The 25,144-nt window shown below is 35.2% G+C and overlaps 1 protein-coding gene across 1 annotated transcript in view; it reads left to right on the top strand.

Moving 5' to 3' along the window:
- FER1L6 (fer-1 like family member 6) overlaps window positions 1-25,144 on the top strand; it is a 258,649-nt gene that overhangs the window by 152,523 nt on the left and 80,982 nt on the right. The window contains exon 22 of the mRNA XM_051971065.1: window positions 13,154-13,303. Within this exon, the coding sequence (XP_051827025.1) occupies window positions 13,154-13,303 (150 nt within the window). The remainder of the gene's footprint in view (window positions 1-13,153; window positions 13,304-25,144) is intronic.

The raw sequence follows: 25,144 nt of genomic DNA on the forward strand, positions 1-25,144 counted from the left end.
TTGGCTGATTCCCAAACTATTGGCCCTCAAGCAGACCCACTGCCTGCCTTGAATTTAAAGCTGTCCCAGCTTAATCAGAACTTTGTGTTCATAGCTTTCTATGAAATACTGTCACCTATAATCCATGAAAAGGCATGAGAGGAGGACTTTAATGTACACATTTATTATTCATCCCATTTGGGTGACACAATAGCTTGAGTACTAATCTTGAAGTTAAGCTCTATATTCAAATCTTATTTAGATGCTTAATAGTTGGGTGACTGAAATCAAATCACTTAACTCTTTAACCTCAGTTTTTTCATTTATAAAATGGGAATAATAGCACTTACCTCACAGGGAGCTTTGGAGGATCAAATGAGATTACATATGTAAGGAACTTTGCAAATCTTGAAGAACTTCAGACACTTAATTAGCTGTGTGACCCTGTGTGACCAAATATCTTTGTCAAGAAAACTCCAAATGAGTACATGGAGAGTCAAACATGACTTAAACGACTGAACAAAAATAAAAACCAAAAAGGGGAGTAGGAGATGCATTACCTCCTAAATTATCTAGGTGTTCTCTAATGCTAGAGAATTAAAGAATTAAATTAAATTAAAGAAATAAAGAATTAAAAAATGACTAGACCAAAGACTTAGAGCAAGACAAGATCTTAAAAGTCACTTGCAAATGGCCTAATTTTAGAGATAAAGTACCTCAGACCCCAGAGAAGTTAAACAGTTTGCCTAAGGTTGCCCAGGAAGTGAGTAAGCAGGTTTTTTGACTTCAAATTCAGTATTTTTTCATTGTGCCTAAGATTGCTTTTTATCTTTTAAACTGCTGTTTGAAATTATTATTGCTTTAAAAAATCAAAGCTATATACAACAGAGATGAGCATTTCCATGAGTATAATCTAATGACTGTTTTATTTGGTATTTGTTAAGTTCTAAATAAAAACATTTTTAACAAAAATTTTATAACACCAATATTTTTACATAATTGGATATTTTTCTATTTTGTCCACAATTTGTGTTTAGCCTTCTTCTGCACAGATTGAATTGTGAAAAAAAGGAAAAACTTTTTAGTTATGGCAAGCACTAAAATGAACAAATATACGGCAAAGGTTTTAAATGTTCTTGGATCACTAGAGAAGCCTCATCATTAATCTACCTTTACAATCTGCTCTATTTTATCTCGCCAAGCCTATAAACAGCACATTAATGTCTTATCTCCAATCTTAGAAAATAGATTTTCTCTGTTCTCAATATGAAACCAAACACACCATCCTGAGAGATGTTTGAGGCCTGACTTTTTGGGATAGCTCAGTATCTTTCTGAGAGATGATTTTTATTACTAAGCTAGAAGCTGTTTTTATTGTTTATCGTTGTTGAAATAAGATATAAAGCCTAGAAGAAAGAGCAATACTCTGACCTCAAGGATCTTATACAAGGTAGATAAAACATCTAGATAAATAAGTGTGATCAAAAGCAAAATGTGAGAGGGGTAAAAGAAGGACCAGGGATAAGGATATGAGAAATTTAAAGAAGAGATATCACTTTAACCTAAGGGATATTAGAGATGGTTCTATGTAGAAAAATGCATCTAAATCTGGTTAGGAAGGAAAAAAAAAGAATTGGGGGTGGGGGTGGGGAAGGAGGAAGAGGATGAAAGGAAGAAAAAGAGAAAAATGATGAAAGACAAGACAAAAGGAGGGAAGAAGGGAAGAAGAAAAAAGAGATGAAAGGAAGGAAATAGAGATGAATAAAGAGAAGGGGAAATGAATGTAAGTAAGGAGGGAAGTTAAAAGGAAGGAAAGGAATATGGGAGAAAGGAAGGGAGGGTCCTCAATACCTGGAGAGACTATTTTAAACACATGGCAGTATAAATAAAGATGCAAAGATAGAAGAGAATAGAGAATTATTTGTAGTCTCTTTTGTATTAATTCAGAATACTCAATGAGACCCTAGAATACAACCTAGTAATGTAAATGTAGACAGGCAGATAGGAACCAAATTGTGTCAGAGTCATGAATTTAAGCATTATTCAATAAACTTCACAGACCATCAGAGCTACAAAGGAGTAGTACTGAAGGGCTACAGAAGGCTACTGAGTAGGATGACATGATCAAAGTAATATATATAAAAGTAAAATATATTAAAAAATAAAAATATATATTAAAGCTGAAATACAGGCTGTGCAGTTGGTAGAGATAGAATGGAAGTCAAGAAAAGGAGTTAACAGCATTTTTTCATGGAAGCAATGAGGACTTGGGCTATAATGGCTATTGTAACATTGGGAAGAAATGATCCAGTGAAAGAAAGATGCATTGGGAAGAAATGGTCTAATGGTTGTAAAAGATACTGCAGAGATAGAAATGACAAAATTTCAATTTAACTTAATTCAAGATTTGTTGACTTTACAACTTATTGGATATGTAGAGTGAGTGATTTGCTCTGAGAGAACAGAAGAATTTGTGGAAAAGCACTCAAAAAGGTAATTTCTGTAAGAAAAATAGGTTGGTAATACAAGGAAAAAAGTTAGGAGAAGAAGGGATGAGAAGTTGAGTGTTAAGGTGTTAACATACTAACAAGAAGCAACAAGCAATTTAACAGAGTAGTTTTCCAGAGGAACTTCTAGAAAAATCTTACTTCCAGCAAATATGGAGAGCAAAGAACTTGGCATAGTAAAATAAGAGAAGGGAAGTTGGGTGTTAAGGTGTTGATGTACTAATAAGAAGCAGCAAACAATTTACTAGAGCACTTCTCCAGGGGAGCTTCTAGAAATATCTCACTTCCAGAAAATATGGAGAGCAGAAAATTTGACATAGACTTAATCAAACTTGTAATGTTTGTACTTCTGCTATGGCCAAATTCCGGTGTCCCTTCTAGAAGAGAAGGTAAAAGGGCTAAAGGAAAATATTTCCATGCTCTAGTTCATAAAAGAAAAGAAAATATTCAAAAAAAAAAAAAAAAAAAGGAAGAAACACTTCAAGGTGAAATGGAAAGATAATTTTTTAAAAGAAATAGAAAAGGAATCTCAACCTGTATCCAGTAGCTGGGGAGTGGAAAGATGTCATAAACAACACCAAGAAAGAAGAAGATATAGAAGGCTTAGTCAATCCTTGAATCTAAATCTCACCCTTTAGTTTCTGATCTCTTTGAAAGTCTTTTGAATGTCTTTTGCCTTTTTAAGTATCCTATTTCCAGTTCCTTAACATAGTACTTGATATTGTTGCTAAGTTATTGTTGAGTTGATTTTCAATCCTGTCAGACTTTTCATGACCCCATTTGGGGTTTTCTTGGCAAAGACACTGGAATGGATTGCCATTTCTTTATCCAACTCATTTAAAGATGAGGAAAGAAAGGCAAACCAGCCCGGGGTCTCACAGCTAGTAAGAGTCTGAGGCCAGATTTGAATTCAGGAATATAAATCTTCCTGATTTTGGCCCAAAACTCTATCCATTGCAACACTCAGAGGATAGTACTTAGTAGGTACTTAATAAATGATTGCTGATTGACTGAGATGTAAGTTTCTTTTCAAAGAGACAGGAGATGGATGTTTTGAAGATAAATAAATAAATGAAAAAATTTATAAGCAATTACTATATGACAAGCACTATATGTTAGGCGTTGGTGATACTAAAACATAAGTAAAGACAGTTCGTGTTCTCAAGAAACTTTTATTCAAATGGAAGAAACAATGGTTATAGAGGAAAAATAATAATTATCTTCCCAATGAACGTTAATGGGTTAATCCAAGGAATTCCTCTGTCATTAAATGATATTTCCTTTGAGATACCTGTATAGCCAACAATTATCCCTCCTTGGAGAGAGACAAGAGCTCAGAGTTTGTGGGAACAGATGTGCTCCCAAATGTAGTGGGGTTATAACTAAGGAGAGCTCTCTTTCCAGCAACTAGTTTATGTTTCACCAGAGGAAAGTGGAAAGATAGCTGGAATTGAAAATGTTAGTGAAGCAAAGAAGTAGAGAAAAATATAAAAGATGGTGTCATGTGCCATCCTGACAGAGGAAGAACTTGGTTATAGTTGTTTGAGATTATCTGTTGAAATGTATTTAGACAGCTGTTTGTGGATCTGAATATAACAATAATTGTCTTTCCAATGAATGTTAGGGGGTTAATCCAAGGAGTTCCCCATCAACTTAATGAGGTCATGGTAATATAAATTTCTATTTGGAACTTTGACTACATTCCTCTAAGGAATATTTGGTCATGTCCCTTGATAATTTTATTGAGGCATTAAGACCATTTGCTGGGCATTGGTGATGAGTTAATTGACTTGGCTATTATAGTATAAACTTCTCTATTTTCGCTGAGCATATAAAAAAGCAATCATTTTCAAAAAAGTCTTTTTTTGCTGTATTTTGGTGAAATCCTAAGAAAGATGAACAGAAAAGAGAGTAATAGAATAAAGAGCAGGCATATTACTATGAATCCATGATTTACAGCTGTAAAAAGACTGAATATAAATACAACATCCTTTGAAAAGTCAGTAGTGATGAAGAAAATATTGTAATTGTACATACTTTCAGACACTAATTCTATGAATAGATTTCCTAGATTCATGATTTCCAGGAACTTCAGTTCTATCCCCCCAGGGTCAGAGAAGTAGTGGTAGAACTTCTTGAACTGAGAACTACAAGTCTGGAGAGAGGAACGACCTGGCTGAAAAAATGAAGTTGTTGAAGCTCAGACTTCTGGAGGAAAGTTGAGAGCTCCTGAATCCCATTGCTTTGGTAAAGTGTTAAGTTCCTCAGGAGGGCCTAATCAGAACCAGACTGCTAAAAGAGTTTTCCATCTGTCCCTACATTTGGAAAGCAATAAGGGATTGAGTCATGATAGAAACAAAAATCCTGGAATTTTCTTTCCATTATTATTCAGAGCTGTAGTAAGTCTGATGGAAGAGAATTCTTTCTAGGACAATAGTGGATTGCATTTCCTTCTGGGGGAATTCCTGGATCACATGGTAGTACCATAAGATTGTAGGCTTGTATGCAGCTCTGTATTAAAGATAAGGTTCAGTGGATTATAACATAGTGTTTTCACCTCTTTTTTGATGTTGTTTGCTTGCTTGGTTTTTTGTTTTGTTTTGTTTTGTTTTCCTTTTTGATTTGGTTTTTCTTGTGCAGCCTGACAAATGTAGAAATATGTTTAAAAGAATTGCATATGTTTAACCTATATTGGATTACTTGCAGTCTAGAGGAAGGGGGGAGGTTGGGAGAGATAGGGAAAAAAATATGGAACACAAAGTTTTGCAAGAGTGAATGTTGCATGAAAAGATATATACATATATATGTATGTATGTATATAAAAAAAAAAAAGCTACTATTTAAAAAAAAGGTAAGGTTCATCTGAATGTTAAGGGGAGGGGCTTGCCTTTCTAACAACAAGTTAATTTGCCTTTCAAAGAAAGTCTTAAATATAAGGATTAAGTCCCCATTCCAAAGGGAGTCTGAGAGATTGTATAGAATCCCAGAAGAAAAATGGGATTCATCAGAGAAGGAGAATTACATTAATTATATATGAACTACTTTGTGGTTTTTGATTGTTTTCTTTCTGTGGGGTGAAATAAAAACTGTCCTGTGTATGATTAACCTTATTAGAGTGCTTTGCAGAGAACCTAGAATACCCCACATCTGTGGAGATTTAAGAATAATCTATATTAAGCTATATCCTGAAATTTATCACTCTAATTGGAATTAAAAAATCCAAAGAGATGGTTTTTGAAGCTCCACCTGTGATTAAATACTGCCCACTTAAGGATAGGGCGCTGGATTTTTGTTTTCACGTGTATCTAAGATGTCACAAAGAATTTGAACTAGATTTTACAAAATGAAGGAGTACAACTCTGTTGCTCATAGGCACAAATACTTCTGGAGTGAATGGCTAAATATTTCAATCATACACACTCATACACTTAATCACTCAATAAGCATTTATTATTACTTGTAATAATAGGCACTGAGCTAGATTCTAGGGATACAGAGACAATAATGAAAGTGTCCTTCAAGCTGGGAGGTAACCTACCTAGGTGCACATCTGCAAAACAAATATATATGAGATACAAAATAAATCAAAGGTAATTTTATGGGAAAATGCTGGCAACTGGAGTATCAGGAATTAGCTGAACCAAAATAGGGATTCTAAGTGAAGGGTGTGAAGAATGAACAAGGAGGCATGAGAGACATTCTGAGAAAGGAGATGATATGTTGTCAACAAACATTTATTAAGTACCTGTTATATGCCAGACATTATGCTAAGAATGTGGGACACAAAAAAAAGAGAGTCAGAAGGAGCTCCCAATCTAATGGAATATTTTGTATACATAATAGGTTGCCTGAAAGATAGAATGTGTAGAGAGATCCAATGAGTAATAAAGCTGGAAAAGTAGGCTGGGGTCACATTATAAAGGAATTTAAATGGCAAATAGAAGCGATTGTATTTTATTCTAGAGACAACAGGGACCTTTTTAAATTGTGAGAACTGCAGAGTCACATTCATGCTTAGGATATTACTTTTTAAAAATTTGATATTTTGGTTTTTTTATTAAAGCCTTTTTATTTACAAAACATATGCATGGTTAATTTTTCCAACATTGATCCTTGAAAAACCTTTTGTTCCAAATTTCCCCCCCCCTTCCTCCCCATGCCCTCTCCTAGCTGGCAGGTAGTCCAATACATGTTAAATATGTTAAAATACATGTTAAATCCATTATATGTATAGATATTTATACAGTTATCTTGCTGCACAAGAAAAATCAAATCAAGAAGGAAGAAAAAGAAAAACTGAGAAAAAAAACCAAAATGCAAGCAAATAAGAATAGAGAGAGTGATAAACAGAGAGAGAGAATGCTATGTTGTATTCCATACTCTGTTCCCATGGTTCACTCTCTGGGTGTAGATGTCTCTCTTTATCACTGAAAAAGTGGAACAGGTTTGGATCATCTTATTGTTGAAGAGAGCCATGTCCATCAGAATTAATCATTGTATAGTCTTATTGCCATGTATAATGATCTATGGGCTCTGCTCATTTCACTTAACTTCACTCAGTTCATGGAGGTCTCTCCAAATCTCTCTGAAATCATCCTGTTGGTCATTTCTTACAGAACAATAATATTCCATAGCATTCATATACCATAATTTATTTAGCCATTCTCTAATTGATGGGCATCCACTCAATTTCCAATTTCTTGCCACTATAAAAAGGCTACCATAAACATTTTTGCACATGTGGGTTCCTTTACCTCTTTTAAGATCTCTTTGGGATATAATCCCAGTAGAAACACTGCTAGATCAAGGGGTATGCATAGTTTGGTAACTTTTTGAGCATAGTTCCAAACTGCTCTCCAGAATGGCTGTATCTGTTCATGGGTCCACAAACAATGTATCTGTTCCTGTTTTTCTACATCCTCTCCAACATTGGTTATTATTGCTTCCTGTCATCTTAGCCAATCTGAGAGGTGTGTAGCGGTATCTCAGAGTTGTCTTAATTTGCATTTCTCTGATCAATAGTGATTTGGAGCACCTTTTTATGTGGCTACACATAGTTTCAATTTCTTCATCTGAAAATTGTTTGTCCATATCTTTTGATCATTTATCAATTGGAGAATGGTTTGAACTATTAAAATTTGAGTCAATTCTCTATATAATTTAGAAATAAGGCCTTTGTCAGATCCTTTGGATGTAAAAATGTTTTCCCAGTTTGTTGCTTCCCTTCTAATGTTGTCTGCATTAGTTTTGTTTGTACAAAAACTTTTTAACTTAATATAATTGAAATTATCTATTTTGTGATCAGTAATGATCTCTAATTCTTCTTCAGTCACACATTCCTTCCTCTTCCACAAATGTGAGAAGTAAACTATCCTATGTTCTTCTAATTTGTTTATAATATCATTCTTTATGTCTAGGTCACAAACCCATTTTGACCTGATCTTGGTATATGGTATTAGGTGTGGGTTTCTTTATGCCTACTTTCTGCCATACTAGTTTCCAATTTTCCCAGAATTTTTGTGAAATAGTGAATTCTTATCCCCAAAGCTGGGGTCTTTGGGTTTGTTGAATAGATTGCTATAGTCATTGACTAATTTTTTCTGTGAACCTAACCTGTTCCACTGATCAACTTCTCTATTTCTTAGCCAGTACCAAATGCTTTTGATGACCACTGCTGTACAATTATAGTTTTATTTCTGGTACAGCTAGGCCATCTTCATTTGCTTTTCTCTTTATTATTTCCTTTGAAATTCTTGATCTTTTATTTTTCCAGATGAATTTTGTTGTTATTTTTTCTAAGTCAGTAAAATAGTTTCTTAGGAGTTTGATTGGTATAGCACTTAGTAAATAAATTAGTTTAGGTAGTATTGTCATCTTTATTATATTCACTCGACCTATCCAAGAGCACTTGATATTTTTCCAATTGCTTAGATCTGACTTTGTGTGGAAAGTGTTTTGCAGTTTTATTTATATAGTTCCTGACTTTCCCTTGGTAGATAGATTTTCAAATATTTTATGCTATCAACAGTTATTTTAATTGGAATTTCTCTTTGTATCTCTTGCTGTTGGATTTTGTTAGTGATGTATAAGAATGCTGATGATTTATGTGAATTTATTTTGTATCCTGCAACTTCGCTAAAGTTGTGGATTATTTCTAATAGTTTTTTTAGTTGATTCTCTAGAATTCTCTAAGTATACTATCATATTTCGTTCTTGGCTTCATTCCAAGTTCCTTTTCGATTCTTTAAAGTAGAAGCTTTTAGGTCCTGAGTAATCCTTATTGTGGCTCCTTTGTATTTGAATTGTTTCTTTCTGGCTGCATGTAATATTTTTTCTGAAATTTAGCCACAACATTCCTTAGGATTTTAATTTTGGTGTCTCTTTCAGGAAGTGTTCAGTGAATTCTTTCAATAGTCATTTTATCTTCTGATTCTATGATATCCAGGCAGTTGTCTTTTTATGATTTCCTTAATAATAGTGTCTAAGCCTTTTTTTTTTCCATCATGTATTTCAGGGAATCCAATAATCCTTAGATTGCCTCTCCTACATCTATTTTCCAGGTCAGTTGTTTTCCCAATTAAGCATTTTACATTTTTTTCTATTTTTTCATTTTTTTTTTTTTTTGGTTTTGCTTGACTGATTCTTGTTGTCTCATTGAATTATTCATTTCTATTTGTTCAATTCTGAATTTTAGTGAATTATTTTCTTCATTTACTTTTTAAAAATTTCTTTTTGTATTTGTCCAAATTGAATTTTTAAATGAGTTGTTTTGTTCTATGGAATTTTTTTTCCATTTCACAAATTCTGTTTTTTGGGAGCTATTTTCTTTTTCTGCTTTCATAAATTCTGTTTTTAAGGGGTTATTTTCTTTTTCTGTTTCACAAATTTTGTTTTTCTGGGAGTTGCTTTCTTTTCCTATTTTATCAAATCTATCTTTTAATGCAGTTATATAACATTCTTTTCTTCAAATTTTCTTCTTCTCTTCTTCATCTCCTCTCCCTAAGACAGTAAGCAATTTGATCTAGGTTATATATATGAGAGACATAAAAAGAGGACCCAGAGAAACTCACAATCTAATAAAATCTAATAAAATGTTTTGTACACAGAACAGGTTGGCTGGAAGATAAAATGCAGGTTATAAGCATAGACATACTTATTTCAGTTATCAGTCATGCTGTGAAAGAAGAAATAGAATAAAAGAAAAAACAATGAAAAAAATAAAGTGAAAAACAATATGCTTCAATCTGCAGTAAGACTCCATCAATTCTTTCAGTGGATGTGGATAGCATTTTTCGTCATGAATACTTTGAAATTGATTTGAATCATAATACTGCTGAGAATAGCTGTCATTTATAGTTGATCATTGTACAATTTTATGTTAGTGAGTCTAATGTTCTCCTGCTTTTGCTTAGTTCACTCTACGTCAGTATATATGTTTCTGGGTAAGTGTTTCTCATCATTTTTATAGCAGAATAGTATTCCATTATAATAATTTCCCACAACTTTTTCGGCCATTCTCCAAATGAGGGCTATCTCCTTTCCAGTAATGCATATTGCTTTTACATCCTTCTGTACAACTCTCATTACAAACTGATTTGTACTGATTTGATATTCCCCATCTATAATATGTTCTATCCCTCTCATAGAATGCCTTGAACATAGAGACTTTTCCTTTTGTGTCTCCTTCCTAAAACATAGTAGCTTCCCAGTACATTTTTTAAAATTAATTTGTTGATTAGTTAGTTAAAAATGATAGTGAGGACTTTTCCTAGACTAGACTCCCCATTTTCCACCATGTCAGATATACAATCAGTTGTCAATGTCATTTCTATCTTCACAAACTCTCTTGTATCTAACTCCTTCTGTCTATTCACACTACTACCATTTTAGTTGGGGCCTTCAACAGTACTCACAAAGATTATTGCAGCAGCCTCCTAATTGGATTCTCTGACTCAAGTTTCCTCCCTCCTACGCAGTACACTGCTGCTGAAGTAATTTTCCTTAAGTTCAGAACTTACTTACTCTCTTACTCAATAAATTCCACTGGCTTCCTATTGTTTGTAGAATAAACTATACATTTCTCTCTTGAAGGTCTCATACAATTCATCTCTAAAGTGTCTTCTCAACAAAATTGGGACATTACTCCTTCTTCCCATACTCAGTAAAGCAGCCAAACTTTCTCTCTTCCTTATACATGGCACTTCAATTCCCACCTCTAAACCTTTGCATTGGTCCATGTCCCATGCCTTTAATGTATTCCTTCCTTGTCTCATAGGCACATTTCCTTTTAAAATAAAGATCAAGTTGTTTTCTGCATGAACCTTTTATTAGTTCCCCCAAACAATAGTTCCCTTTTTCAGAAACTGCCCTGCATTTAATTATTTTCTTTGTATGTATGGGTGTATGTGTGTCTATGTGTATATAGTATCCTGGCACATAGTACATAACAATAGTTCTTAAATTTTTTTTACTTACAATCTTTTTTTGCCTGAGAAATCTTTGTGCAACCTAGGGATATAGGTATATAAAGTAGGTATACAAATCAAACATTGACTGATAACAAATCATAATTTTGTGACCCCCACATTCAATTATATCACCCATATAGGGTCACTCACCATAGTTTAAGAAGGTTTGGCATATGGTAGGTGCTTAATACACACTTGATTGATTGAAAAGCACCCACAAATTGGAAGGATCTAAAAATTTAATGGCTGCCTCAGGAGGTCAAGTGAATTGTTGGAGACCACATTTGAAGTTTCTAAGCAGAAGCTTAATGAATGATAGAATCCAACCTTAATAAAGACAGAAATCTCCTTTGCAACATTATATAACCTATACACACCTGCATATCTCCAGTGACATAATTGGAGAAGATTTCTGTTAAAGAAAAGGTTAAACTAAACAGATGACCTCTGAGGTGCTTTCCAACTCAGAGTCCATGACTCTATAATAGAGACTGGGTCTGAAACTTAACTAATATAGGGAAACCCTCAAGAAGGAAATTTCTTCTACAAGGACAAGTCCCAACATTTTCTCCAACTTAAAGTCAGAAAGTTGCCTAGAGCATTAAAATAATAAAGGATTCACCCAAGATAATATACCCACTATATATCAAAGGTTGGACTTGAATCCAAGTTATTTTGTCTTCAAGACTAGCCTCCTATCTATTATGTCTTATATAGATATTAGAAAGAAATTAAATTTGCCATTAGAAGAAAGTATAAGAAATTGTCTTGGGGCAGCTAGGTTGAAGTGGATAGAGATCTAGAATAGGAATCAGGAAATCCTGAGTTCAGATCTGGTCTCTGTGTGACACTGAGAAAATCACTTAATCTTGGTCTGCCTTAGTTTGCTCTTCTGTAAAATGGGGATAATAATGGCATCCACCTCCCAAGAAATTTTGTGAGAATAGAGTGAGATAATTTTTATAAAACACTACATAAATACAATTATCTGAATAGCTGCTATAAATAATTATATATATTTATTCAGCTATAATTAATTTTATTAATTAGCCCATAGCATTATTCATTTTCTATAGGACAATATTGGTGGCTTTTCCCTGTCCCCTTCTACTCTCACCCCTTTCCTCCTGCATTTAAATTTCTGGAGAGTTTTCAGCTTTTTCCTCCATAAAATTAAGGATTGGATTTGTCTAAGTGAGAAGGACAGGATTCCATGGGGCTGCGGGGGTGGTGTTTTGGGGTGGTAGTGGAAAGAATCTCATGCTATACTTCATTGCCGATGGTTGGGTACAAGTGTGAATACACCTTGCTCAGTGTGAGCTAACTAGTTTTCCAAGGCCTCATTCTATCTTTGGGGCTGAGCCCACTTTGAGAGAAAAGAGGAATACATAGTTCTGCTTCCCTTTGGTTCTGTGTTTGTAGGACAGATTCTGTGCTGGAGGCAGATTTCTGTGTGTGCATTTATCTTTGTGTCTAAAATGAATCCTGTATAAAAACATTGGACATATTTGGTTAAATTTGTGTCCCAACTAATAGTTCTGTTTATGCTTTGTGACCATAACCCCCAGGCACTCAATTAAGGGTCACAATCTGATCATACATCTTAATTGCCATCCCTAGTACAATGTAAGTTCTTTTAGGACTTTTTAGTTTTTGTTTAATTTTTGTCTCTATATCCCCAGGGCTTTGCATGGACCGGATACTTTTTTCTGGATTAAAGTGGGGGTATAAGTGTGGGTGTATGGAGTGATTTTATCCCTCTAGGGAACTTTCAACTAAAAAAAAAAATTCTCTCTATGCAGATAGCTAATTGTTCTACAATTTATCATTTAGGAAAGTTTCCTGTGACACAGTGTGTGTATATACTTATTGAGTATAATTTCTTTAAAATGTTCCTGAACCTTTTTATGGCCATTCTTTTGAGTTTTCTTTGGACATTTTGTGTTTATGAGAAATCATTGAAAAAATTCCTGTTTCCTGAGTCTGGGGGGTATGGAGGGAAAGTAGAAGAAAAGCTGACAGAAAAAGAAGAGAGCCCTGGAATACATGGCTAATAAAAACATAAATGTCATGGATCTTAAAGATTATTTTCTATGTTGAAGGTCAAGTTTAGAAGAAATTTTAAAGCTCAGGTTGGTAACCAAGCAGATGTCACTGATGTCAAGGAAATATTATTTGTTTGGTTTTTTTTTTCCTTAGGGGAAGCCAGAATATTTAGGCTCTACTGTGGCTGCTCCCATTGTAAAGCTTGTGGACCATGAATATGAACCGCCCAGACTTTCCTATCATCCAATTTTTTGTGGCCATCTTGATGGAGGGGACCTCCTTGCAGTGTTTGAACTTTTGCAAGTAAGTGGTCAAATATAGGTAACTATTCTTCAGATGACATCAGATATCATGATACAACCAGTCTCTCAATGTCACAGAACACTGAGGACAATGTCAGACAGATAGTCTCAGTGACTCACTATAGTGGTAATGGAAAGAACATTAAACATAGAGTCAGGAGATTTGAGTTCAAATCCTGATTCCTAAACTTATTGGATACATGATGATATGCAAATCACTGTATCTTTTCTGACCTTCGAATTCCTCATCTATAAAATGAGGACATTAGCACTTTCACACTATAATTCATAGGGTTGTTGTAAGAATAGTAATATAAACAGTCATCTTTATATAAATATGTATGTATAATGTAATATACTTCAGCTGAAAAGTATTTTGTAAATAGCAATATATTATATACTTTATGTATTAATATCCCAATGCATTCATTATTAACATTTATTATGTATTTATAACATGTACATATTTATTTAGTGCATTAGTGACTAAAAGGAACTTTCCTGAGAGTTAATAATATATGATAATAAATTCATAACATTCCATAAAAATGAAACAGAGAACAGATCTCTAATTTCATTGCTCTAAAGAACTATCAGTTTCTTATACCAATTCAAAGTTTAAGTGACTTGTCTAAAGTTAAATGCCCGATATGCATCAGGATTTGGAGCTAAATGCAAGCCTTCTTGACTCTGAGACTGGCTTTTTTCCACTATGGCATGCTGTCTTTGTTTGATAGTACTTCTCAGATGACAATAATTATTTCCAATATTTCAGTGGAACCAGGATCTTAATGTTGTAGGCATTTTCTCCATTGGAGCAAGTTAACCAGCCATGCCTCCTTCTCCTGTGTTATTCTCATCTTCCATGGATTAGTCACAAAGGACCCATCTGAAATGTGTGAGATTGTATGTGTAAGGGATGGGGAAGCTTCCTCTGGCTCTTTTCACATCCTGTGGGTAGCAGAATAACCCTCAAGCTGTCTATTTGATAGCCCTCAGTCTCACTGCAAAACTAGTTCACATCCTTTCCTAACAATACATTTCCTTGGTGTTATCACATACTTCTTTTTCAGCATAAGTCATTGTGGGAGGTAGAGGTTGTCACTTGCTGACACCCACTTTGAGTTTCTTCAATGCTATTTGAGATTTCTCCAACTTGAATCCTTTAGAGGTTTGTAAGAGAATGTAAGGAAACAAAATTTGCAATTATATAGCAACTCCAGAACATTTTATGTTGGAAATATGGATTTTGTACTAAGGAGTCTCTTGAAATTGATAAAAGCACTGGGTAGCTTCCTAAAGAGAGGCTACATGCGGTGGTATAGAAGTGTCAAAAACCTAGCCCATGTAGTCCAAATACTCCTGAGTGACAGAATCAGATGAAATGGCAATTGGGGGGAAATTTAACAAAATTTTAAAAAATTAAAATGCAGTAGAACATAAATGATGTCAATATATGTTTTTCTAAGATAATATATTACTAAACAAGGTTTAGTGATCCTGTTTCTATTTGAGTTTATTTTTCCTGGTATGGTGGCTAGAATATTCAACATGAAGTCATATAAATATATATATACAGACAGGAAAGCTCAAAGGCAAAATGAAGAGGGGATGGTACAAGATGAGATGGATAGAAAGTGTCATGGAAACAATAAACATAAAACTTGGACAGACTTCTAGAGATAGTGGAAGACAGAAGGACTTGGCCTCCATGAGGGTTTAAGAGTTGGACACAACTGAAGGATTGAATAGTAGCAATAATAACAACGTGTACCAAGCACTGTGCTAAGCTCTTCACAAATATTATCTCATTTGATCATCACAACAACCTTGAGTTGTAAATGCTCTTTTTTTTTTTTTCTATTTTATAATTCAGGAAATTGAGGAAGGTAGATGTAAAATGACTTGCCTGGAGTCACACAGCTAATAAGTATCTGAGGCTGGATATGAACTCAGGTCCTTTTGACTCCAAGCCTAGCACTTTATCCACTGTCACTACAAATTGCAACATGGATTATTGGGTGTAGTATAATTAGCATATGTATATGGGTCAGATCCATATTCCATCTGGCCAAAGATTCTTTCCAGTGGCATCAAAAGCTGCTCTCCATGAAGTCAGTATCAAAAGATTAGGAATTTAGCTTTGCAAAGAGTCCTGGCTTTCTTTAGTGACTCATTGTGAACTTCTCTTTCATGTATTTAACATTTACTGAACATATGTACATGAGGAAAGGTAAAACTAGCATATGCCAGTATTTAGAGAAAATCTATGGTTAGAAAGAAGGGTTGGGGTAAACCATACTATTTCCATAGATGGATTGGAGAATCCAAATTTTACACTAAGACTTAAGGGCTGAGATCCAGTGGACTGAGATAAATAGGCAAATCAATTACTATTATAGGCAAATTCTTGGGAAAGCAATAAAGACCAGGCTGTCAAGACAACAACAATAATAATATGATTTGCAGAACATTTTACAAATAACACATTTTATTCTTCCAACAATCTGGGCAGTTAGGGGTTATTATTTCCATTTTACAGAGGAGGAAACTGAAGCAGACTTGAACTAAATGACTTGCCTAGAGTCACTTATTTAGTAAAATATGAAGCCAGATTTCAACTCAAATCTTCCTGACTTCAGGTGCAGAGTTCCTTTTACTATTTAACTGGCTAGTAGCTAGGAAGTTTGAATAGCTAATCTTAACTCAAGCTACTTCCCAAAACCTTTTACTTTAGAGTAAACTTTTTACTTTAGAGGTATATATTAGATTGCCAAAGGTGCCCTATATGGTTCTAGGCAGGTTGATCTGCTTTCTGCTAACTCAGGCACTCCTTCTGAGGCAAAGACCCTTTCATTTGTTATGTAAAGTAATAATGGTCTCTTTTCATCCCTCTTTCAAATACTATGCTGAGGTTTGGTGAAATAACTTATGCTTTCTTACCATTATCTTTCATGATTTTATAGCCCTTGTTCCTTTTAACTTTTGCTGGATATATGATAATGATTCAAGGATCTGTGGTTTGACAAAATGTATACCACCATGCCCTTCACCAACATAGGTCCCAGCATTTCCAGTCAGTCTTCATTCAACTGTGACCAAAATACCCCATCACCTCTTGATGATGAATCTCTTTACTATCTTGGTTTTGGGGACCTAGGTAGTGGATAAAGTACTGGTCCTGGAGTTAGTTCAAATCCAGTCTCAAATACTTACAAGCTATATGGCAGCAATCATTTCACTTCAGTTTCTTCATCTATAAAATGAGCTAGAGAAGGAAATGGCAGACCACTCTAGTGTCTCTGCCAAGAAAATCTCAAATGAGGACATGAAGAGTTAGGTACAACTCAACAACAATGAGGGAAATGAAATGCAAGAAATTTCCTCTATGTATGGCAACTCTCCAAAGTTGCCATAGGGAGACTTGTCATTAGATGAATATATTAAGTAACAACATTCCCCTTAACATTATTACCCTACAAACATTACTTTCTTTAAAACACAAAGAAATTCACTTTTGGTTATGGTGTCATTTCTGTTTCTGAAAACACTGTTACAATGATGTGTTTTAATTCAAGCCATCATTCCATCAATATACTTGAAAATTAATTTCATTCAGGTTACACCTTTCATTAAAAATGTCCCTCAGGATAGCTATTGTCTTTTGTTTTGATTTGTGGGTATTCTAAAGTCTAAAGTCATAATTCACATTGCTTTTTATGGACTCAGTAGCAAGATTCATTTTGCTACTTCCTTGAATATATTGTTGCTATTCAGTCATTTCAGTTGCATCCTATTCTTTGTGACTCCATATGCTGTTTTCTTGGCAAAGATAATAGAGTATTTTGCCATTGCCTTCTCCAGCTTACAGATGAGGAAACTGAGGCAAACAGAATTAAGGTGACTTGCCCAGGATCCTCCAACTAGTGTCCAAGGCCAGATATGAATTCAGGTCTTCTTGACTTCAGGCCTGCTACTCTATCCACAGTACTACCCAGTTGCCCTATGTCTTAAAGACATAGATCTGAAAGTACATCGGAATTCTCCTTCTCTTCTTCTTGAAATAAAGCATGCAACATCCTCCAAGACAGTGCTTCTTTTGTCATTGTTCATCCTTCTTTCTTCCTTGGTACCCTCTTGTTTCTAGGTTTTCAGGATGCCACTTTCTCCTGGTTTTCCTCCTAACTATTTAACCACTCCACTCCTTCTCTATCTCCTTTACTGTATTTCCTTCCAGATCACAACCTCCAGATTATCTTCTCTATACTATTTGGCGATATCAGTTCTCATGGATTTAATTACCATTGCTATGCTATTAGTTCTGAAACCCACCTATCCTCCCTACTATGTCTGCTGATTTCCAGTCTTGCCTCTCCAATTGCTTTTTAGACCTCTTGAATGGAACAGCAGACATCTTAAACTCATCAAGTCCAGATGATAATTCATTATTTTCCCCGCTTAAATCCTTCTACCCCTCCTACCTTCCTTATTGCTGTAGAGAGTAACACCATCCTCCCACTTTCTCAGGCTTACAAATTAGAAATTATCCTGGATTCCTCACTATCTCTGATCCTTATAGTCAAGCTGCTGCCAAGGTCTGTTGATAGTACATTTGTAGCATTTCTCAACTACCACATTACCATCACTTTACTGCAGGCTCCCATCACTTCACACCTGTATTGTGGCAATATTCTGCTGATGGATCGACCTGCCTCAAGTCTTTCCTTACTCTCATCTATCTTCTGTTCATCTAGATTTTCTTAAAGCTCAGGTATGACCATGTCACTCTCCTACTCAGCAAACTCCAGTGCCTCTCTATTGCCCCCACGATCAAAAACAAAATGCTTTGTATATCATTCAAAGACTTTTATCTTTTAACTGCCTCTTGCTTTGTCAGTCAACTTATATTTTACTATCTGCCACATACTCTTTGATCTAGTGATACTGGCTTCTTGGACATTCCATGACCAAGACACTCCATTTATAGGCTCTGGGTATTTTCTGGCTGCCCCTATGCTTGGAATGCTGTCAATCTTTGCTGCATTTACTGATCTTCCTAGCTTCCTTTAAATCCAACTAGAAGTAATTTTACTAGAAAACTTCCCTAAACCCTTCTTAATTCTAGTGCCTTTCCCTCTGTTAATTATTTTCTACTTATCCTATGTATAATTTGTTTTGTATTTATTTGTTTGCTTGTTGTTTTCTCCCATTAGGTTGTAAACTTCTTTAGCGCAGTGATTATACTTTGTCTCTTCTTATATCCCTACCACATAGCACAGGACTTGTCACATAGTAGATGACTAATAAATGTTAATTGATTTTTAAAAACCTAAAATACCAATTAAACTAAATAAGTATATGATTTGTATATACAAAATGTAGTGTATGATTAGAGGAAGTAAAAATAATTTCTTCTTTGAGGGAGTGTGAGTATAGCTTGAGTAAAGTAGGAATCATAGCTACTACAGTAAAAGGGAGGGAAAAGAATGATTTTTAGAGACAATGTCCTTCATGGGTGCTGTTTCTTTTGGCTCTACCATTCTTAACTGTGCAAGCAGGGTTAAATAGCTTAACCTTTGTTTTCTCATTTGTACCATCTATTTATTTTTATTACAATTCAAGAAACACATATTAAATCAGAGGCTCCAGGGCTACAAACACACAAATGAAGCCCTCAGGGAGTTTATGTTCTATTAAAAAGAGAAGAGGGTACATACCATAATCACCATCATTATTGTAGCTGATGCTGGTTGTTGTTCAGTCTTATCTGATTCTTTATGCTACATTTGGGATTTTCTTATCAAAGTACTGGAGTGATTTGTCATTTTCTTCAATTCACTTGCAAGTCATGGCATCACTTTTCTAATGTCATGGTCCAGCTCATTTTACAGACTAGGAAACTGAGGCAAACAATTGCCAAGGGTCACAAAGCCAATAAAGATCTGAGGCCATATTTGAAATCATCAAGATATCTTCCTGACTCTAGGCCTGGCACTCTGTCCACTATCTGCCAAGCTGATGTTTACCTGATGTTTTAAAGTTGATAAAATACTTTATCTGAATTATCTCATTTATCTCAATAAACCAGTGCAGCAGAAATGTTAAGTATCATGCTTCCTATTTTATAGATGAGAATACACACACACACACACACACACACACATCCAAATGAATAAAAGATAATTTGAAGAAAGAGGGTGCTAGCAACTATGAAGATCAAGAAAGCTTTGAGTAGGAAGGAGAATCCTAGCTATCCTTTGAACAAAGTCCACTGTTCTAAGAGATAGAGAAGAAGAAAAAATGAATTCCAGATCATCAGATATCTGCCCTTCTCCCACTGAGTTCTTCCCAAAAGCTCTATTTTCAGGAAGAGTCTAGCTCATTTTATCCTTCATTCTTCAGACTTCATCATCTCTACCCTAACTCTCTCCCACTTGTTAGCTCTTTTTTTTTTTTTTTTTATGTGTCCCCTCACACTAGAATGAAAGCTTCTCAAAAGCTCTATATTTTATTACCAGCACTTAGCACAATGCCTGGCACATACTTAGGGCTTAATAAATGCTTGTTGACTGACTTACTATGTAATGGTCAGTTAAAGAAACAAATTGTATCATAGTTTGTACAGAATATAGACTGCATGAATGGGGAATAATTTGAAATGTCTGGAAAGGCAGGTAGTATCCAAATGGTAGGGAGTCATAAATTTCAAGCTGAAGTGTCAATGAGTTCCTGCATTCTCTTCAAAGCAAATCAGATAATTTCACAGCAAGTCTGTGATTTTTGAGGCCAAGAAAAAAATGTCACTAGAAAAACAAAACAAAAACCCACGTACAGCCTTCTATTTCTCTTCCTACTGCGGCCTTTGGCTAATGCCCAATCTCATGTTCTTCAATACGCTGTATTTGCCATGGTCAATTTGGATGGAGAACCTCTCTTATCTTCAGTCCTTGGCTACCTAAATGGTGAATTATTGCTTTATTATGATAGTAAAAGCCAGACACCTGAACCTCGAGGCACTTGGTTGGACAGCATTATGAAAATACACATTTAGAAGACAGAAAACAGGAATATGAAGGAGATTGTAAAGGATTTCAGGATTATTTGGGGAAAAGTTATGGAGCAGAGCAACCAAAACACGGGCTGCCTCCAGAAAACCTCCCCAAGAAATCTGCTCCCAGAGAGAACCATTATATTTTAAAGAAGAAAAACACCATAATTTGGCGTCTGAACATAGGGCAAAATCCTGATTCCAGTGGAAAAGTTCCATTCCTGATCCAGTAGAAAAGCCTCTGATTCTGAATCCAGTGGAAAAGTCTCCTCAACCCAGAAATTAGGGTGAGTACAACAAAGAAATTTTGTTAAAATAGTTAAAGTAGGTTTTCATCTAAGATGGAACAGATGTTTAGAAAACAGCCTTCTGTTTCTGTTCAACGAAAATGTTTAGAGAGCATTCAAGGAAAATGTTCAGAGACCATTGCCAGACTTATAAAAAAATCAAGGTTTAATTATAACCTGGGAGTTTGTCATTGATCTTTTAAAAACTGTACAGTACACATCTCCTTTGGTTCTCTACAGAAAAAGAATTGGATCCAAAGGAGTGGAAATTAGTAGGAGAGCAACTAGGTGAATATTACAATTCTCATCCAAACTCAATTTCCAAAAATATATTTTATACATACAATTTAATACAACTAGCGATAAGAAATTATTTAAGTGTTAGAATGAAGAAAAAGAAGAAAGTGCAGGAAGGAGAGGTGCCAACTAAACTAGGTGAAAAGTAGGAAGAATCAGATAAGAATGGAATTAAGTACAATTTTGAGTGTAATACTTCACAGCAGGAGAAATTAGATCATAACACATCTTATAACCCTCCCTCCTCAATTAACCCTTCATGGGTGGAGGAAGAAGTAAGAGAGGGATAGGAAGTAATGCAATCAGAACCACCTATTAAGGCATCTCTTATGAAGCAGAATATGACAAGATTATAAAAGTCATTAATTAAGGCAAAAAAATGTAGGAGAAGATATATCTGATTTTATAAATGCATATCCTGTGATTGAAAAGCTTGATTCTTCAGGTCAAAAAGAGAGAAAATACACTCCTTTTAATTTGGAAAAAATTAAAGATATGAAAAAGGGTTGCACTCTTTATGGGGCTACATCCTCTTATGTTAAGCTCTTACTAGATAATTTGTCTTATAAAATCTTAACCCCGAATGATTGGAAATCCATAGCAAGGTCATGTTTGGAACCTGGACAAAATTTGTTGTGGCTTTCGGGGTTTCATGAATTATGTAGGATTCAAGCCCAACGCAATAGGCAAACAGGAGCTATTGGACAAATCACTTTTGACCAACTAGCTGGTGAAGTTCAGTATGGAGAGCATTCAGAACAGATTTATTATCCTATATCAGTGAATGAGCAAATTTCTAAGGCTGCAATAAAAGCTTGGAATTATCTCCCTGGACAGAAAGATGGATGTAAAGCTTTTACAAAAATAGAGCAAGGTCCCAATGAATTTTTTGCTGATTTTGTGGGACGTTTGCAAACAGCTGTAATAAGAACCATTAGAGATAATGTTGCCACAGAAATAATGACTAGACATCTGGCTAAGGAAAATACCAATGAGATTTGCAAAAGAATTATATGGGGACTAGACAAAGATGGTCCTTTAGAGGAGATCATAAAATGCTGTGCCACAGTGGGCACAAATGATTATTATGCCCAAACTATGATGAACATGGGAAGATAGGATCCCTCTTGGCAAGGGACTTCTAGAGAGAGTTGTAGATGTTTTCAGTATGGAAAAGTTGGACATCTTAGAGCTCAGTGTAGATATGGAGATAGAGTGAGAGGACAGGGTGAGAGAATAAAACCCAAAACCCCATGTCCAAAATGTAACCAAGGCTTTCCCTGGGCCTCTGAATGTAGAGTGACCCAGAGAAATGAGAGGCAGGGCCCAGCTCCAAGGTATCAATCAAAAGACACATGGGACATGATAGCAGCTGAAGTTACAACGAGAGTCCTTAGAAGGTCAGGACTCTGATGTGATTAATTAGTCTAAAAATAATCACATGGCACAAAGAGATTACAGTTGGGGAGAATACAGGCCTTTTAACCCAACACGGCAGTGTCCAGTGCAAACAGCTTCAATGTAATTGTCAGATGATGAAGAGAAATCCCAAAAGTGGTCAATAGAAGGGAATTAGATAGGTTAATTGCTTGGGGAAGAGAATTTGCTTGTATTTCTATAGATGGAGAAGGAATCAGATGGGTGCCAATGAGCCATGTTCACCCTGTCCATCAGAGAGAAACAGAAAAAGAGAAAAATCTGGAAACAAAGGAGAAGATTAAAGAAACATCTGACACTGAAAGAGCATGGTTGACAGAGAGACTGTTGAAGGAGCTTTGAAATCTTCAGGAATCATTGGATTCCCTAACACAAGATGAGACTGTTTCAACTTCTTGAAAACCAGCAGGGATCATTGGATTCCCTGAGATGAAAAATTGTTGATGAGACTATTGCAGTACTTCAGAGCTTACAGGGATTATTAGATTCCTGGCACATGAACGAATGGACAATGGATTTCTTTTGGACTATTTCTAGGACTTATGGACATATATAAATTCTCATGTTGATTCATGTTATTTGTTACATTACTATTAGCCTGTGTTATATTGCTATGTACCTATGTAATTTATGTAACTATGTGTAATACCTCCCATATTGATGGATTTATGTATACCTGTTTCAAGTGAGCCCTTTTAGAAACCCGCTAATCTGGTTTGATTTTCTATTTCCTTTGGTGTTTTCATCTCCTTTACTGAGATGTCAGGGAGGGTGTGACCACCTTCTTTTTATAGTGTTTTCACTTCTTTTTTGAGTAGTCAGGGAAGGTGTGATCACCTTCTTTTAGGGGTTCTCACTTCCTTGAGAAGTCAGGGAGGTCATGACCACCTTATGTTCTAAAACAAAAGAAAGCAGGAGATGTTGGAATCCTTACAAACTGTTAAGTCATTAGAGTTGATAGAGACAATATTTATGTAATTTAGCATGATTCAGTATGATTGATCTGATCTTTTAAGAAGATGTTATAGGCCAGAAGAAATAAGGTACTAAGTGGAACTGAGAAACAATGCTTCTGTTCACACCTTTAGAGAGCTCATATAAGCAAGAAACTCTTAGGGCCAGAGAGCACTCTGGGAGGAAACCCATAATCCCACTCTCGGATCCCACAATCCCACTCTCGGAGAAGAAGCATAAAAAGAGCTTCAGTGAGCCAGTCAGAGGGACTTCAGCTAAAAAGATTGAGAAGAGCGGGTCAAGTCAGTTCAGACTGAAGCATTTGCATTTTTTTCTAAAAGTGATAAACATCTATTTAGGATTTTGTTTTATTTTACTTTTTAGCCAGACTCTTACTTTAGGAAAAATACAGGATATCCCAAAAGCCATCAGACATTTTAAAGTTTTAATTGTTTTAAAACTGTATCAAAATTTTTGAGACATCCTGTATTTTGAAAAGTACAGTTAAGATGGATTAGATAGTGGGAAATAGTAGAAATGCCAAGATAAATTAGGAAACTGTGGCAATAGTCCTAGTGAGAAATGATAAGGATCATATAATTAGACTGGTATTTGAGTTAGAAAAAAGAAGGCCAAAGCAAGAGATGTTGGGGATTTAGAATTGCTTAAACTTAGCATCTGAATGAATGGAAGAGAGATGCAGTAAGGGTCAGGGAAGACTGAGATTGTGAATCCTGGTGAGTAGGAGAATGGTAGGGCTTTCAACAGAAATATAGAAATTGGGGTTGTGACTTACAGGTGCAGGGATTTATGGAAGATAACTTCTATTTTAGATACATAAAATGGAAACTATCTGCCATCTAGGGAAAGGGTGGGGGAGGAGGGAAAAATTTGGACTACGAGGTTTTACAAGGGTCAATGTTGAAAAATTACTCATGCATATGTTTTGTAAATAAAATAGCTTTAATAGAATAAAAATAAATAAAGAGGTATTAAATTTCTCAAAATTGTAGGGTTTTCAAGGGGCAATGTAGTTACTGGATTCCCTGGCTAAGGTTTCTTCCAATATTATCATCATAAAATGTTGTGATTCTAGGATCTATGCATCAGCCCACATTATTCCTCATTAAATTTTCAAATAAAATCATTCCTCTTGAAATTTGCTCTGACTACAAAGAAGTTGTTGGATTATCTGTGCATCTTATTTATCTAAGTCTCATCTTACTGACCTCATTTCTATTTTTAAAATTTCAGTACTGTAACATTTCAAAATGCATGCTGCATTGTGGATGTCTTACCACGGGGAATAAATGAGATAAGATTAGGTAAAGCATTTATTAAATTACATATTATTATATAAAAGGTAATGTGTCCAGCCCTGATAATATATACAAACACAGGAGAAAGGCAGGAATTTATATTCTAATTTTTGTTGTTTAGTCTTTTTTCAGTCATGTCTGATTCTTGATGAACCCATTTGAAATTTCTTGGCAATGATAAGGGACTGACTTGCCATTTCCTTGTGCAGCTCATTAAATAGATGAGGAAAATTAGGCAAACAGGCTAAAAGTGACTTGCCTAGGATCACACAGTTAGTATCTGAGGCCAGATTTGAACTCATGAAAACGAGTCTTCCTGATGGCAGTTGTCTCTCCACTGCACTACCTAGCTGCCCTTCACATTCTAATAAGGGAATAATAAATTAAAAATGGGCTAAAGTAGGTTGGGGAAATATGCCTAAGTAAGGGCTAGGTCAGAACAATCAGGAGGTGAGCCAAACTAGAGGTGAGTATAGCTAGATGAGAGTACTTCCTGAAAT

Source organism: Antechinus flavipes, chromosome 1 (genome assembly GCF_016432865.1).
Source record: "Antechinus flavipes isolate AdamAnt ecotype Samford, QLD, Australia chromosome 1, AdamAnt_v2, whole genome shotgun sequence".
NCBI lineage: Eukaryota > Metazoa > Chordata > Mammalia > Dasyuromorphia > Dasyuridae > Antechinus > Antechinus flavipes.